General features: G+C 44.3%; 1 protein-coding gene across 1 annotated transcript in view; it reads right to left on the reverse strand.

The window, feature by feature from the left end:
* Nucleotides 1-934: 934 nt before the first annotated feature.
* Nucleotides 935-18,693, reverse strand: part of znf407 (zinc finger protein 407) — a gene marked incomplete at both ends in the record, with an annotated part of 154,079 nt that continues 136,320 nt past the window's right edge. Inside the window, one exon of the mRNA XM_080500569.1 lies at nucleotides 935-1,827. Within this exon, the coding sequence (XP_080356695.1) occupies nucleotides 935-1,827 (893 nt within the window). The remainder of the gene's footprint in view (nucleotides 1,828-18,693) is intronic.

Consider the following 18,693-nt stretch of genomic DNA (forward strand, 5'->3'; position numbering starts at 1 on the left):
AGCGTGATGGGAGCCGTCGCCTGATGCATGTGCTGCCGCATGACGGCGCCTCACTGTACATGTCCGGTAATTGCGGTATCGATGAGGAAATCCATGCGACGATTAAAAACAAAAAGATATTTGTTCAAAATTTGGCTCCATTTTTTTTTTTTTTTATTGTCGGAAATTAAATTCCATTCAAAAAACACAAAAATAACACATAATAATTTGATTTTTGGGGCGATTTTTCTACGTTTAAGCCAAACATGGTTTCAGAATCGGTGTTAAACACTTATTGAGTTTTGTCCAGATGGACTGGCCCCGGGAGGGATATTCCTGACGCCACACATAAGAAGTACAGTCATACCGATGGACAAACTGGAATTTCGCGCGAAAAGCACTTTAACTCTTTTAATTCATAGAACAAGTGAAATGATGTCGACAAGAGTTTTTATTCCTCATGAATCACCAACAATTTGAAATTCTTTGAAACCAATTGACTGATGACACACTACAAAAGATGAGTGAACAGAAATACAATTAAACCAGTGTGTCACACTGCACGATTCAAAATAACAACATATAGGCAAAAAAAAAAAAAACCCAAAACAAAAACAGAACAAAACACACAGTTTTTCTGGAGAATGAATTATCAGAATGTTGACCGCAGGTTAAAAAAAAAAAAAAAATATATACTTGAGGAGGAAGCACACGTGTGACGTTAAATCTCGTCCTGATGGAGCACAAGTTTTGCTCAGTCAGCGCCGCTTTACGTGAAGGATGTTTAACCTGAGTTTAGCCCGAGAGAAGATTGTAGAAAACGGCGTGAAGCGGCGTGGGAGTCAGGCGGGAGGCGGCGTCACGTAAAGCAAACGTTCGATCGAATGCTAACCAAAAAACGAAAAAAAAAAAAAAAAAGCAACGGACGATGTTCTTCTGGCCAGTCCTCTGGTTCCTACCCCTCCAGGACGATGTCATGAGGAGCTCCGTCCAGGTAGACCACCATCTCCTCCCCGCCTTGCTGCTCCACCGGCTGCGCCTCCACCTGGCCCGCGGCGGCCTCGCCGTACACGCTGCCCTCCACCTGCAAGGTGCAGTTGTCCAGCTCGGTCACGATGTAGTGCGTGCCTTCGTCGTTGACGATGACCTGGGTCAGACCCTCCTTCATCATCTGGGACGCGGCCAGGTGCAGCACCTCCTGCATCGCCTCCTGGCCCGCCTCGCGGATCACCTGCACCTCCTCCTCCCGCTCCTGCTTCACCGGCGCCTGCGCTCCCGCGTTCACGCCGGCCTGCACGGCCGCCGCCTCCGCCGGCGAGAGGACTTGGTGGATGACGGGCCCCTCCGCTTGGACGTGGACTTCCTCTTGGTGGCCCATCTCGCTGACGGCGCTGAGCAGGGCGTCCAGCGCCGTGGACGACTCGGAGACGACGTGGCCCTGACCCGCGGTCCCGCCTCCCCTGGCCGCCGCCCGGAGCTCCTTCCTGGCCTCCCCGGACTCCAGGACCACGTACTGGGTGTTGCCCGCAGCCAGGTGCGCCCCCGCCGACGCCACCTCCCTGCCCGAGGCGATGACCTGTCCGTCCTCGGTGATGTGCAGCACCTCGGCCACCTGGCCGGCCATGGCCAGGGTCTGCAGGGTGGCGGCGGCCGACTCCTCCAGGGCCTGGTCGATGGCCACCTCGCCGTCACCGTAGCCCTGGATGATGATGACCTGCTGGATGGAGTCCTCGTGGCCGGACAGGTCCGATGAGCCCTTCTTGTGCACCGGGGATTCCACCAACTCTGCCTCCACGAAAGTGGCGCCCTGGCCTTTCAGGCGACACTCGAAAGACTTGGACACAATACCTGCGGGACACAGACACGGGGCGCGTTAGTTTCTGGCCGCTAAATGCAACCGAGACATTTAAAGCGAATATTAGACTCATTTCTGACGAAATAGCCGTTATTGTCAAGGATCACTTCCTAATGTGCCAAAACAAAATGGCAACTGCAGGTCAAACCATACATGGCGATGCATATTAACTTCCTTAAAGTCCCTGGTAAACCACAAATGGTGAACCCACGAAGGAAGAAAGACAAAAAAAAAAGGAAAGAAAGAAGGAAGCTACTTGGAAAGCTAAGTTGACATAAAAGGTGAAGTAACACTTCACATATTTTTTGTCACTTAATGCATGAAGAGAGAGGGAATATGGAGATCGGGCTGGCGGAAAGCTGTGGTGAGATACGTGCTGGTGCTAATTGAGCCACACTGTGCTCCCTCAGATCACAGGTTGCCATGGCGTTTCCAAGGTGATAGGAACAGTGTTAGAAATGCCATTGTTTAAACAGCGGCTGGCTCAGACACTTGTAGGCTAATCTATGCAGAAACAGGGGAATTGGGAGACAGTGAAGAAGGGGTGGGGTGGGGGGGGGGGGGGGGGGGTCTGTTCACGCCTGGGGCGACGCGTGAACTTCGTGCACAATAACTGAAGCGCAAACGCGGATTATCGTCACCACCAGTCCACATTGACCCTTGTTTGCAGAGTTTCTGTCACAATTGACGCTTTGCACTTGGAAGCTGGCACAGTTCTAACCACACAAGTTGACAAACTTTGCAAAAAAAAAAAAGAAGAAGAAAGTTTTAAGGTAATAACATAATAAAACAGATCTTAAGTTTTATCTTTTGGATATTTTGGTAAAAGTTGATGTGTTACAGGTGGAAGATTTTACCCTTGAGGGAAGCGATCAGATCACACAAAGTTGATATTTGACCAGAAACACCAAGTCTCTCACTTTCTGATGACGTTGGTTAATGAGTATCGGAGGAAAAGTAATCCAGCATGTGCTAGAAGTCTACACAACTTCCCAGAGAAATGAAGAAAGAAGATGAAAGTTGTTCCAAACTTGGGTTCTTGGAAGAAACACCCCCCCCCCCCCAAAAAAAAAAAAAAAAGAAACAAAACATACTAAGATCTAGAGCAGATTTGAAAAACTCCTTATTTGTTTTTATTTTGCTGTGTCCACCATTGTTGGGCTTCATTTTGATGTTTTGGAGAATTTAGCAGACTTTCTTAGGGGATTTTCCAACTAAAAATAAAATCTATAAATAGAACATTAAAGAATAAATAACCAAATTGACTTTGAAATGTACTATTAAGGCAACAAAATAGGTTTTTTTCTGGCAGTTTTGTGGCAACACACGTCTCCACATTCCCCTTCTGTAGGTTTCCTGTAGTTAATTATCTCCCAAAAAGAGCTACAAATCACTCCGTCCAGTGATTTATCTCCACACTTAAACATAAAAATCAGTTAAAAGAAATATAATCAAAAACTGGACATTACTTCCACCTGTCTGCATGAGCTCGCTTTAATCCAGGAGAATTTTTTTTTTTTTTAAATTAGGACAAGAGATCACTTTTCTCAGCGGCTCGTTTGATTTATGCGAGAAAAAAAAAAAGAAGTTATTCGCTGCTGCTGAGTCATAATGAGCTTGATAAATGATGGCGAATTTACAAATGTACGCATCAAAGGGAAGGAAAAAAAAAGGATAATGGGGAAGTTAAAACGGAGTTAAGAGACTGTGCACTTTCACGCAAAGATGCACAAGGTGAATTTCTTTGTTTCTGCCGTTATTTAATGTGAATAGAATTATCTAATCCATCAAATCTTGAAATCTTTAAAGTGTAATGAAATGTTTAGAGAAAACGTCACATCGACTGCTTTGTGTAATTTGAGCTAAAGAGAAACACGACACCTGAAAGTGGAAATAGAAAGCAGAGAAACGTCTCATTGGACCAACAAATTACTGTGAAAAGGTGGCGGGACTGCAAAGCTTCATGTAGGTACACATGGAGCAGTATTGTGTAGAATAGAATAGAATTGAATAGAGATATTTTATTCATGCCAGAGATATTGATATAATCCTGAAGACAACATACAATTGGCAATATTAACATTCTAAAGCAGTCAGATGAAGGGATGAGGGTTCTTACTGAAGGACAAATCAGCTTTAGCTTTTGTAACATCAGATAAAATTTGAAGGATTCTGATGAAAAATAAACTAAAAAAAACATCCAGATGCAAATATGTAATGTGCTTCACATTAAAGCCACTTTAACATTTTCATGTGTATAAAAAAAAAAAAAAAAAAAAAAAATTCTGTTTTGGGGTTTCCATTGACAACAACGTTTTGAACAAAGGTTCCCAAGATGGAACTTTTAAAGAATGCTCTGTCTCCGTGGAAACGGAAGGGGGGGGGGGCTTTTTGAAAGTGCTCCAACTCCGTCTTTATGGAAACAGTGTAAAACACAACTTTTCAAAAGCACTCCCGACTCTGTCCACGTGGAAAATGCAAATTCACCAAAAATTCCTCAAACGTGGAAGAAGAGCAGCAACTCCACACGATCACCACCGTAGTAAATCGTTCTTCTGCACATGTGCTAGCAGATGGACAATGACAACAATGGTGGCCTCCAGCGTGTCATGACTTCCCGTCCTTATCCTCCTGGGATTTCGCCGTTTTTTTCAGTTTTTTTGTGTTTTCACTGTTTCCATGAAAATGGACAATGTTTTTTAAAACGCTGCCATGTAAACGCGAAACCTTTCTGAAACTAAAAAAACAATCTTTAGCAGCAAACTACCTCTAAAAAAAAAAAGTGCTGCTCTGCTGCAATGATCAGGAAACACGTCTGAGTGGCGAACATCAATTCAGAGCTTCCTGTTCGTACAGTATGTGGGGCTCGTGTGTGGAGGGAGTTGGTGCTGCACAAGAAGTACACACACACACACACACACACACACACACACACACACACAGCGCTACGGGGCTGGTGCTAACTGCCTACGCCAAAACGCTACTAGCTGAGAGGTCGGCTGGAGAGGACAATAACTCAATGGCTCTGCAGTTTTGACCACATTACCATAAAACCCGCATGCTCGTGTGTGTGTGTGTGTGTGTGTGTGTGTGTGTGTGTGTGTGTGTATGTGTGTGTGAGCCAGAACATATCAGTGTGTGAACTCCTCACAGAATGTGTACGTTTAAGCTTACGAAAGCTTAATTTTTCCCCAGTCTCTGCCAAATGCATGTTAATGCATGTATGTACTATTACTGTATGTGTATGTGGACATGTGGGTGGAGGGTTAAGGTCAGGCTTTACCCATGTACGTCTCTGCTTGTATTTGTGTCTGCCTTCTTGTGTGTGTGTTTATGAGCCTCTGTGTGTGTGTGTGTGTGTGTGTGTGTGTGTGTGTGTGTGTGGGTGGTAAGGCTATGCGTTGCTGGTGTGTGTCACATTAGCCATGGGGTGCTGTCGGCGGGGCCCGGCGGCGGCCCGCTGAGGTTTATGGAGTGTCACTCAGTCGCCGCAGCCGTGAATCAAGTTAATGTTGCAGATCCCATCTCTTCAGTTGTCCTGCGCTCCCGGTGGAAGAACAACATTTGAACAGCGTGATTTGGCCCCGGCGAGGAGCTGATGCCTGTTTAATATGTGTTTTGAGTGTTCTGACTGACTGATTCCTTTAACAGGAAGTCAGAGGGAGAATGAGAGCGAGCGGGAGGAGAGAGAGAGCGGCAGGCTGCTTTATTGGCTGTGATCTGAAACAAGATGGAGGCTCCCTGAGAGGAATGAAACAACAGGGGCGAGACGAGGATGCAGGAACAGGCAGTGGTGTCAGTTTGATTTCCAAATGACAGAGAGAAACGTCTCCGGGAAGGTTTTGATGTGAAAGCCGAATCAGGAGCTGGTGGAGATGTGGGAGGTATGAGACTCAAAACTGTACGTTTTAGTATGTGTTCTCTCCTTATGGAGAAAAATCAGGGAACATTGACCCGAACCACGGTTTGAACCCCTCGGTCTTGTCCTTTTCCCTCTTTCTACCGGAACAGCAGAACGTCTCCACCTCTGGTTCTGCAGGATTCTTCCTGTGAAAAGACAGTTTTTCCTTTCCCCTTGCCTGCTCGTGTGGAATTGTTGGGTTTTTGTCTGTAAAAGTGCCTTGAGGCGACTTTGTGGTGTCATTTAGATTGTCTAACTCAAACTGATCTTATAGTTTAGGCTGTCTGGAGGCTTCTATCCCTTCGCATGCCGAGACCCAACTGGCCTTGGCTGTCCAATCGGGGGGGGGGTTGGTGTCGACACAAAAGAGAATTCCTTTGATTTTTGCATAAACTTGATACCTTTGAGGGTGGCCGTGGCTCAGGTGGTGAGATGTTGTGGGTTTGACTCCCCGTCCCAATGGGCGAACGGTGAAAAGCACTTTGAGACGGGTGAGTGGAGAGTGTAACCCTGCTGTTTCTCCTGCTGTATTACAATCCTACTCTTTATCTGATTCCGTGCCAAACGCAACAATTGCTTCCAATGAAAATTGCTTCCGCCACCGCTCGACGTCCACAGGCGAAGCCGAGGCCTTACGTTGATCAACCAGTCCCATTTGGCAACGGTGACAAACTGTCACATGGCAGAAAACGTGGACCGAATAACAAATAAAATAAAATAAAAAAATAAGGAATCTGCTGTTGAATATTATCAATTGCAGAATTCAACAAAATTTTCACGGCGCCTGAGCCAAATGATCAGAAAACACGTGCTCTACTGGGACGCTCTGCAGCTTTTTGGTGTGATTCATCGAAGCATGAACGGCATTTGAATAGCAAAGTAGCAGCGGCAAAGGCGGGCGTTCGGGGAGCGGAGGTCAGCGCTGCGTTTTGGAGGTGCTCAGAGCCAAGTGCACTGCGGTTGAGCGTGTACGACGCACAAGAATAGACTCCGTGCCAGAAGAATCTGCTTTGGGTTAGGGCGTCGAATGAAAGAAAACAGAAATTTAATGCAAAAAGAAAAGAATTCTGAGCCGAGAAACATCCAAATGAGTCATGAAAACAACATTACGTAAGGCTCCCATTCATTTTCACGAGACTTTTTGTTAATTGTCATTTTCATAGAGGTTTTTGAAAGAGTAAATAAATCTCCATTAACCTATTATTTATTTTGAAACTCCATACATGCGTATGCGGAGTCAATGGTGCTGAAAGGATAACTCCCACCGAATGAAACGCTCCTACATTTAAACTCCGCCTGATTCTGCAGGGGGCGCCGCTGCTGCAGCCCCTTTCAGGCGATCCCTGCGCCGCGGTGGGTAACTATTTGTGCTACGCGTCTCCAGCCTTGCACTCTGCGTGTTGCGTTAGCGTGGGGGTCAGCGAGGGAGCCCGCCATGCTCGGTGCGCGGTACAGATGCCGTTATTGATCAGCCGATCGATGGGCTGGCCGGCGGCGGGGGGCCCGGGGCCTCTAAGTGGCATTACTTCAGCTCGGAGAGGCCGCCGGGGGAGCGGTCAGACAGCACTTACCAGCAGTTAGAGAAATTAACCTTAACACCGAGACACCGGCGCACACACAATCAATTACGCTCGCTGTAACACAGGTCAGCTCGCAGCCAACGCCAGCCAGCCCGCTCGCATGTAATCAGGCCGGCGCACACACACAGCGGCTGGCCATCCCGTCCCGGCACGTTTGCGAGGACGCCGGGTTTTGTGGTTTGTAAATAAGCGGGCTGTAATCCTCGACACGTCTGCGACGTGAGGAAGCGCAGACACGCGGGGAAAGACAGAAGGAATCAACATGAGTGGACAGTGCGGCGAGCAAAGTCAATTATACTGTATGGAACCATAACACAAGCGGGGGGTTGGGGGGGGGGGGGGGGGAGGGGCACCAAATCAATTACAAGGTCAGTGGCAGGACCATGAAAAAGCCCAAGCTTATGATCAATTCTGCACAAAAACCCTTTACAATCCTTTTACCAGCCGATTACCTTCAATTATAGATATGAAGCCAGCGCCTTAAAAAGAGCATGATGGAGACCCCTAAAGCTGACACGCATACGGCTGTTATTTGTGGGGAGATTTTTACACACGAAGTAGTATGTGCGTGTGTGTGTGTGTGTGTGCGTGTGTAGAGGTTTCTGAAGGTGACACTGCTAAGTAGATAAAATGTCACTTCTGGGTGTATCCAGGTCACATAGGATGGCATACGAGGGTTTTTCGTGTGACTCTCCAGGTTTGTGAACGAATACGTGCTTTGAGGGATCATAATCCAAATAAAATCTACATGCATCGATCTTTACGATTTTATAATACTTATTGATAAATCACAATTTGAGCCCCTGTGACTTCTGCAATCCTCGTGGAGGGAATGAAAACTTCATGGAAACCACTGGTAGTTTGCCACAACTGCAAGCAGTGCTTGTTTCCAAATAAAAAAGTTGCAGTAACATGGGACTTATACCTGTGACATGGAAAAACTACATTTGACCAAAGTGCTCGTTAAGACAGACAGTAGCTAAGACAAGAGTGGCAAACACATTTCAGTCCAGGGGCCACATGCAGTATGCTCCAAATTCACCGTGAGTGGGCCGGGCCACTAATATAATGCCATGATACCTTTTCCCATGCTTTGTTGAGGCGCAACGTATGTATATTAAAAATGTCTACCTTTTCACAAAACCAAACAATGTCCACGAGACAATTACTATAATTGGTGGGGTCTCAGTGTTGTGTTTGCTACTTTTAATAAATTTGTTAAAAAAAAAAAAATCTATGTTTTCCCATTTATTTAGTGGTTTTGCCCTATTGGAGCCTCTTACAGGCTGGTTTTGGCCCACGAGCCTTATGTTTGACGCTCCTGCTATAAGGCCTAAAAGTACACATTAAATACTTGTCAAGCTTAGATTTATAAGATAAGATAAGATAAGATAAGACAAGACTTTATTGATCTCACAATGGAGAAATGTACTTGTTACATTCAGCTCTTAAGGACTCATGAGTAGGAAAGACAAGAAATGTGCAAACAGTTAGAAAATGCATTACTAGTAAGGTTGATTCTTCTACCTGTTAAATGACATTACGTGTCATTTTGTACACACCGTCATATGAAGATGGCCTACGTGTGTGTTTATACGTGTTATACAGTCTCTTCTGGTGGAGCTGTGCAACATGATGACCTTACCTGTCTCTTCCTCCTCCTCCTCCTCCTCCTCCTCCTCCGAGAGGCCTCAGGACTGTGTTCGTTTCCTACGTGTGTGTGTGTACGGACGTGTGTGGACGTGTGTGGACGTGTATGGACGGGCATGGACGTGTGTGCACGTGTGTGCGCGAGCGAGCGGGTCAGCCGAGGTCCAGCCAGTGATGGCTCTACTTTGTCTGATAGGGACAGCCGCTACTGTCACCTTTACAAACGCCATGAATCAACGCCACGGAGGACAGGCCGGCCGACCAAAAAACAACCAATTATACCGCAGCCAGATTGACACCAGGGTGGACAGGGCAGAGAGAGAGATGGAGAAGCACTGAATACACCCCAAGGACGAATAAACAGAAAAGAATGAGGGCACAGACTGACAGAGGGCCTCCTGGGCTCTGGGAGCAGTACGGCGGCTCTGAAAGGCCAATATTAATTCATCGGTGACTTTGTCCGGGAGGAGGGAGAATGCAGTGAATATCTTGAAGAAAATGAGGGCTGCTGTTTCTATGATCAGCTGATGTTTATGTTTCAGGGTTTTTTTTTTGTCTCCAGTGAACGGCCGAGAGCTTTTCTATAGCTTTATACATTCTACAATTGAGAGAAGAGCTTTAGCAAGGTAGGAAGGCTAATCATGATGTTTTCTTCATTATCTCTCCACCAGTTCAAGGTAAGTTATGCAAAAAATCCCAATGTCAAAGCCTAATTGGGGGAAAGTCACATTAACCAAACTCAATATCTAAATCTTTACATGTTAGTGGCAGGATACAAGGTTTAAACACCAAAAATTCCAATAAAAATCTGCAGTAATTTTGTCGTTTGAAGAATTTCAAAACTTTCGTTGTAGTTTAGTTGGGTTAGCCTACCTTACTTGTATTTCAGTGTGCCATACATAAAGAAAGAGGTGGCCTGTTTGACACAAAATTATTCTACAAAAGTTCAAATTACTCATTTATTTTTGTTAATAATACATAACAAAAAAAGCAGGTTTAGAATTGTGAGGGCTGAGCTTGGAAATGTTTTGCACGAGTTGAACTTTAATTTGTCAAAGCTTTCTTGATACATCTGCTCTGGAGCGTGCAAAACGACGAGGCCGGTGTCAAATTACAAGTGAGTCAGTAAAAAGATAAACAGGATCCCGGGAACTCGGCTGGAGAGGCAGAAGGCGGGAGTCAATAGATAAGAGGAAATGACAGGAGATGACTCAGCTGAAGACTGAGAATTGAAGAAAAGGCAGTGAATGAGCATTTTCAGTTCTCTTCACACCAACAGAGCAGCAGGAACATTTGTTGCATCCGTGCCCCCGCCAAACCACTTCACATAACACTGATGAAGCCTTACAGGCAGGGAAATGTGTGTGTTTTTTTTTCTCACAGTGGACAGACTGTAGTTCAGTTTGGAATGCGGCGAGTGTCCGGGTGTAATCGCACTGGACATTTTCCCCATGACATGACAGCTGACCTGCACTTTCAGCACTGGGCAGGAAGAATTATTCCATCATGCAACTACTTCTGGAACTTTAATGAAAAGATTACGACAAAGAAATCAAGAGGAGTCTGAGTGGAGCCATGGTTTTACACCCGAAACAATGGTAATATAGAAGGCTGTTGCTAATTCTGATCAACTGATGCCCCAAAAAAATTAATCAATAAGCTTAAAAAATACAAAAATAGACAAAACATTAAATCATTAATGAACTGACATTCCCTCTTCTTCGCATACAGGAATCTAAATGTGAATTTAATGCGACGCAAAAGTCCAACAATCATTAAATTACAGTATAAAATGATGTGGTGGACAATTTACAATGACTGTCACAAGTACCTCAATAAAGAAAGCTTTCAATGACAAAGTACAGTTGGCCAGTACGTGAATAAAAAAATAGGGTGTTGATGTCATTACTTACTGTATCGGTTAATGGCAGATGACACGAGCTAACCCAGGACACACGGCTATACAGATGCATCTCAAAAATGTGGAATATCGTGAAAAAGTTCAATCGTTTTTGTCAGTCATTTCAGATAGTGAAATTTGATGGAATATTTACACATAGATTGAAATATTTCAAGCCTTTGTTTGTTGTAATTTTAATGATTATGGCTTACAGATGATGAAAACCCCGAATTCAATATCTCAGAAAATTTGAAAATCACACCAGACCAATCAAAAAAGGATGTTTTAAGTACAAATGTCAGGCTTCAAAGATCCTTTTTTATGTGATATTCTAATTTTCTGAAGACACTGAATTATAGGTTTTCATCATCTGTAAGCCATAATCACCAAAAGTACAAGAAACAAAGGCTTAAAATAATTCACTTTATGTGTAATGAATATATATAAAATAACAGTTTGACTTTCTGAAATAACTGACAAACAATATTGAACTTTTTCAAGATATACAATTTTTTTGGGGATGCACCTCATAATTGTCAAATCTGAGAATTTAACTTTTATACAATGGATTTATCTAAAAATGCATGTAAAAAGTTGGATGGACAGATAAGGTTCTCACAACGTACGTAGACGGGAATCCGTGTGTTCCCAGGTGTGAGAAACACAAATACATGTTTACAAAAACCTTCATCTCAATGTTGACTGGTAACTGAAGGTAACCAGGTCTGAACACCTGAAAATACGTCAGACTTGGAGAGAGGCTCAGCATTTTGGTCCCGACAAGGACACACACACACACACCCACACACCCACACACCCACACACACACACACACACACGCACACACGCACACACACACACACACACACACTATAAGTGGTCAGAGAGCGCACAGGTCAGTGTCCTGCTCTCAGCTCTTTTTCTGCTGACAGAGAGATGACCTGGAGTTAGTCTAATCTGGTCCACACTAACTCCGTCCACCTTCTGTCCCTGAGGTCTGCGCCCCCACAGGGGGAGAGAGAGAGAGGGGGGGGGGGAGTGGAGAAAAAAAAAACCTGCCATTTAGGGAGAAACATCATTGGGGGGGTTAATCCACGCTGGCTGTACTACGTTCAGATTTCAGACCGTGTGTGTGTGTGTGTGTGTGTGTCATAATAATTATTACAGCCTTAGGAATAAAACTCACATGAAATAACACACACGGCTTTCAGGTGCACAGCTTCAAGTGGTTTCCTCATGTCGAGTGTGATCGGAGGGTCACGTATGAAAACCTGATTTCAGAGATGAACTGAATACATAAATACAAACTGTATTTTAAATGAAAAACGGCCTTGGTTGACGCACAGATGACTTTCACCAATGGCTCTAATAGTGTCATTATAACTATTAACATTCTCAGTAAAACTATTAATCACACACTTGAACCTGATATTGTGTAGTCACACTTTTGTCTTGTTTGGTATTTATTCATGCACTCTTGACTTCTGATCACATTATTCATTTAGAAAAAAAAATAAGTAAATGAGGCCACGGCCTCTGGAGAGATACCCATCATCCATAGCATTATAACCCCCGAGATGAATTGAATAACATCGATTTATCTCCCGATCGGAGCTCCTGTGATTGGGTGCGATATATCAGGCAGGAAGTGAGCGCAGCTCTCAGAGTAATCCGATGGAAGCGGGAATGAAGCACAAGTGTGAGGACCTGTGGACTAAATGGCGAGGGCGAGACGACTGGGTCAAGGCATCTCTAAAACTGCAGCTTCTATCAAAAAGTGGACCCGAGACGGAAAAAAGCTCGCAACAAGGTTAAAGGCAGCCAATTCTCAATGAAGCCTGTGTGGGTTCAAATCATGGAGACCGGGGGGGGGGGGGGGGGGGGGGTGGGCGTCGTGGTAGGGGTGGGGGTGGGGGGGGTCTCATGAACCATTTTATTAAATTTCGTTTTACTTTTTTAACACGACACAGATGCTAGGGTGACTCTTGCTGAGCCTCGGAAGGCTCTGTGGAAAAATGAAAGCTGGAGGCAGTGTTATAGAGTTATGATCTTAGATCCTGTGTGTGTGTGTGTGTGTGTGTGTGTGTGTGTGGATGCTACTCTGAGACGGACCACCTCAGCATTGTTTGCAAACACTGTCCACCCTTATATTGTAATGATATTTCCTATTGGCAGTGCTCTGTTTGAGTAGTATGATAGGATGCTGTGATTTCCAGGATTTTAAGCATCTAAACACAGCAAACTTGTAGAGATCAGGATAATGTCGAAAAGTCCCCGTTTACACAATAGTTTTCGTGTGAAAACATAAAACATTTGTTGCATTTGGAGCCACTGAAACTGCAACTTTTTGAAAACGCTCCTCTGCACACGTGTGAGTCGATGGACAGTGACAACAATTGCTCCAAAGTGTCCACCTTTATTGCTTCTTCACCCAAATGAGGTGATCCCATTGTTTGTGTTCTCTGTGCTCGCGTGTGCAGTTTCACTACAAAAACAACCAACAACACCCACTAGTGGCCCGACATGAAAGCTACACCGTTTCCAGACTTTCTGTAATTTTCAAAAACCTCGCCCCGTAAACGTGAACACCTTCCGGAAATGAAAACGCAAAAGAGTCACGTAAACGGGGCCTTAATGACGGTAACAAAACCCAGACTAACAAACGTTTCCCCGGAAATGATAAATAAACTACTTGAAGGACTCGCTTCGAGGTAAACGGGACCTCTCAAATAAAAAAAAGAGTACGCGGGAGTTCGGCGAGCGAATGCAGTAGGTGCAGGAAGCTCCGGGCCGCGCAGGAAGAGTCCCTCTCCGGGAATCGGTGCGGTGCGGTTGCGTCACGAGGGCAAGCCAGAGCGGCGTCATCCACCGCAACAGGCGGGCTGCTGAGAATCCGTGTGTTTGGCTGCGGATGAAAAGAGCAAACGTGTGGGAGGTTGCTGCCGCCGCACAAAGTGAGGCCCGATCAGCCTCAGCAGGGCTGCCAGCGAGAGGGCGTCCGGCTCTGAAAGGGCCTGAAACACCTGATGACTGCAGGTTACATCGGTGATTACGTCGCCCCAGAAAGGCATCACAAGATGCATCGTTTCAACTTTGAAAACCACTAACCAGATATGACTAATGCATTACTTTTCCGTCGGAGTGCCGGTTATTTCCCCGATGCTGTAAATCATTGGCTATTTGCGCTCCCCGGGATGAAGGTCAGAAATGATCACGGCGCGATGGCCAGATACGAGGAGGGGGAGGAGGCAGGGAAGAAGAAGAAGAAGGGGGGGGAGAAAACAAAAAGGAAAAACAGAAGAGAGCGAGGAGGCGTGTGAGAGCCTCATCCAAGAATCCGAGAGGGCATATGACATATGAAACAATAACAAAGATCATAACACTCTTCTTTCCCACAACCGCCAACCCCCCCCCCCCCTTCCACTCCACTCCTCCCCCTCTCCCCACGTTAGACCTCCTTTCTACTCCTCCGTCCTGTTTCCTTCTTCTTCCTCTCTCTTGTCTTTCTCTCAAAAGCTCTGGAGGTGGACCTTTGATTGCTTCTTTAATTAGCAATGTCAGACAGCTCCGTGGATTTACTGGGGATGTCGAACTTCTGCAGATAATTGCATGCCTTTTTCCCTCTCTCTCTCTCTCTCTGTATCCATCCCTCCATCCTCCTTTCACCAAGCCCCCCCCCCACAATCGCTCCCTCTCACTCACTCTCCCATGATTTAATGATTAATTATGGATGTGAGTTTGAGAATAAAAGCTTTTTCACTAATCAAAATGAAATTTCTCCGCCCCCCCCCCCCCCCCTCCCCCCCCAGCCCCCGTTCCTGGTAATTACAGTGTGAAGATGATGTTGCTGATGTCTTTTTGTTGCCAAGGCCTGGCCCGTGCGGTGATCTGAGGTCCGTCAAGGCGGATAAAATGAATAATCGCGACATAATGGCTCGCTTTAGAATTGATCAAAAAAATAAAAAAAACTGGGAGGAGAAATGAAGTCGCGGCATCTCGACTGGGTTTGGGGGAGAAAGAGAGAGAGAGAGAAAGAGAGAGAGAGAGAAAGAGAGAGAGAGAATAAACAAAGAGTGCAGACAAAGAGACAGAAACACAGACTGCTTTGGGGAAAAAAATCTCTGCACAGAAAGAAAAGGCCTGAAGAGGGACACAAAAGACGGGAATCAAATCTTGGAGCTTTGACCACAGTCACTACTGTTGACCCCCTCCCCATCTTCTGTCTCTCCGTCCTTTTCTCTCCTTCCATCCACCAACCCCACCCGGAACAGCAGAAAGCCTCCACCTCCTCAGTCTGCTTCTGCAAGTTTCTTCCTGTTTAAAAGGACTTTAAAAAAAATATTTTTTCCTTTCCAGCATCTCCTCTGCTTGCTCCAGTGAAATTGTTGGGTTTTTCTCGGTAAAAGAGCCTTGAGACGACCCTGTTGTCTTTGGCGCTATAGAAATAAAATCGAATTTGAAGAGGATTTCAGGTGGCAGCCTTTTCTCTCCATTTCTCACTCAAATGTGGAAAATTCTCCTGACTAACCAATTAACTGGCGAAGATCCGTTTTCTTTCAGACAATCCGAAACATAATCAAAGTCAACAATCATTATTTAATCCGAGGACAAGTGTCTGGCATATTTGCCCGAAATTACATTTTAGAAGCCATTTTTGCATGCTAATCAGAGTGAAATGTTTCTTGCTCGTTATAAACATTTATCTGTACATATCGTCTTCACGAAGAAGAGATGAAAACAAACTTGTCAAAGACACTTTTACCCATTTAGATTTAACACAACCGTTCACCTTTATGGAGGTAAAAATCTGTGTAATTGTATGATTAAGTTAGCAAATGTACGCATAAAACTGCTGCAAGTGTTCATAAATAGGACTATTATTTATTTTTTGTATGTATTAGCTATATTATAAGGGAAAACAGTGTCATCAATAGTGTGTAGAAATCATTTGACAGAAATCCAGTGAGAAAATTATCAAATTTAGTGTTGTCGAGTGACAAATTTCACTATTTTGACCAAATTACTGCTGGTGTAAGTAGAGTATCAGTATTTTTAGGAGAACCTAGAGTACTAAAACTGCCTCTAAAACTATTCCATTATTTGAGTAATTGATTTAAATCAAAATGCAGAACACACTGCAAACAAAGACTTCTTTCTTGACACCCACATTTTTTAAAGAAGACATATGAAGGCTTGCAGTCATTGGAAATGACGATGATGCTGGGAAAAGAATCTTTTAGAGAAAATATTCAATCTGGTGAAAATCGAATCTGCTAACAGAGACTAAATATCAAAGAAAATAAAATATTAGAAGTTCAATATTATGTTATCGTAATGTGAAAGTTTGCAAATATTAACTTCATTATAATCTACACATTCCTTTAAAATGATACCTCAGTGTCAAGTGGTAATTAAATCCATTATAACATGCTTTAACATAGCAGCACAATCAATTTAGGTGATATTGTGGAAAAACATTCTGATTTAACATTTTTCTACAGAAGTGTTGTTGCTGAGTTGCTTGGAAAATCCCACCAAGTTTCAAAAGTCTCAGATAAAGTATTTTGTGACAATTTTCTTAATTTCAAAATTTATAGCCAGTTATATATTTTTTTTAATCTAACATTTCTTTTCCAAATCAAAATGTGAGCAATTTGTGTCGTCTTGTGTTGTCTTGATGATTCTTTAAACTTTACAAATTCAGTGAAAAAATATATGTTATTGTCCATTTTTTTAAAATAGGTTTTCAATGTGGAAGTGCCATGTCATATTTGATTATCCATCATCCATCTTCTCCAGCTGCTTTACTTCAGTTAGTTTTTCAGGAAGTCTTATTATAACTTCAAAAAAAAAGCTGAAATGACAAGAAACAGAATTATTATACAGAATTTTTATCCCCCGTCAGCTAAATGACAGTGGAGTCTAATGCGACCTCTGATCAGGTTCGTGTGTTTGAAGCGAGTTCACAGTGAACTATTTTTACCCGAGGCTCTGACTGCAGGTGAACTTTCACTTTTCATGACTGATCTGATTTTTTATCCATTTTCAATTATCCGTGCAGGCATTGATGACAGAAGCCAGTCATGAATCGCAGACTAAACATCTCTGTTTTCGACGTCGTTTTTGCTAAGCTACAGGAGCCTCACGTGTCGTACCAGGACGTTTAGCATCTGTATTATTAGAAGGCGTGACGGTGCACCTGAATTCAGTGGGATGAGCAGAGGTCACGCGAGGTCACGGTCCAACAAACACTGCAACGGATGAAATTTCAGAGCAAGAGAGAAAAGTTCAGCCACCTTTTTACTTAACACTCGTGTCGCCTAAATCCAAGCCCATAAAGCATCTGCATATAAGATGTAGTGCGACAAGTCCTTATTGTTCCCCACACAATGCACGCTCACAGGTCTGTTTCGCTTAGTCTCCGATCCTCCCTGCCATATTTACTGGGTATTTACCTAACGGAGGCATGCTGGAGATATTTATCGTCCCGATGGCTCTATATATAGGGCTGAGGAGCTCGGTGAGAGGAGAGGCAGGCGCAGTGGGAGGTTGCTCCTCTAATCTCCATCTCCAGGCTGACAGGCCTGAGAAGGCCCTAATGAATGGCTCTTTTCATCTGCACGCCCGTGTGTATGTGACAGTATAAATATTTAGCAATATTGAGAGTCAGCTCGTGATTTTACACAGATGGAGTGATTGATGGCTCAGCCCCCCCCCCCCTGACGCATGCCAAAGACCATCCCGGAGATGTTATATAAACCACCACAGCCACTCGCTCTCGTCTCCCGCTCCCTCCATCATCATCTCCACCTCGCCGGAGCTCTATCTCTCACACTGCCTCCTCTGCTCTCCGCCTCCTTCCCAGCTTGTCTCCTCGCTGTCGATCCGCCCTCTGTGGCTCTGCCAATTTGCTTCACTGTTGAATTTTCTATCATACACTGCGCTGTCTCTATGGATGTAAGACAGGCTAAATCAGAGGAAAACAACCTGACAGGGAGGGAGCTTGGATGAGACTGGCGTCGACGCGTTAACAAACACAAACCCACTTTGCTGTCCTCAACTTCGTATTAGAGGAGATTTTTCATAAACCCAAATGCTGACGGGTTCTTTTAGAACACCTAAGTGAATGCTGGGAAAACTTTCTGTTGCTGTTTTATACTTTTCGGGGTAGAGTTCACACGCTGTGGATTAAACAATCAAAAACTGTCTCCAACAGGAATGTCAAACTGATTTTAGTTGAGGGGCCACAAACAGCCCGATTTCATCTCGAGTGGGCCGGACCGGTAAAATATAGTGACGTAATAACTTTTACATTTAAACTTTAAAGTTTTTCTTTGTTGTGGCGCAGAGTACACGTGATGGGAAATGTCTGTTTTCACAAAAATGACACAATTAGTATGAAAAATTGCCACAATTTCAACATAAAGACAATTTGAATGATACTTTCTGGCAGAAAACAAAGTGAAATGTCCAAAGAACTTCCCTTCTAGATAGATGACAGCTTTAAGGCTCATGCTGGTTTTCATCTCAGCTCGGGTCTCAGTGTTTTGTCGTGTCCACTACTAGGTTAAAAAAAATCAATGGCTCCTTTGCAATATTTACAATTTGCTCAATCGCTTCATGGATTGAAGCATCTTGCGGGCTGGTTTGGGACCACAGGCCTTATGTTTGACAGCCCCGGTCCACTGAGGCACTCCCTCATGTCGCTCTGTGTGGACGTTGCTATGCAAAGTGAACACGTGAAAGATGTGCAAATAGAGAACGCACACAGAGTACCAGTACTTTTATCTGCATCTTAGAGAAACCAGACCAGTGGTGAAACGGTCCA

The sequence above is a fragment of the Blennius ocellaris genome (assembly GCF_963422515.1).
Source record: "Blennius ocellaris genome assembly, chromosome: 8".
Lineage (NCBI taxonomy): Eukaryota > Metazoa > Chordata > Actinopteri > Blenniiformes > Blenniidae > Blennius > Blennius ocellaris.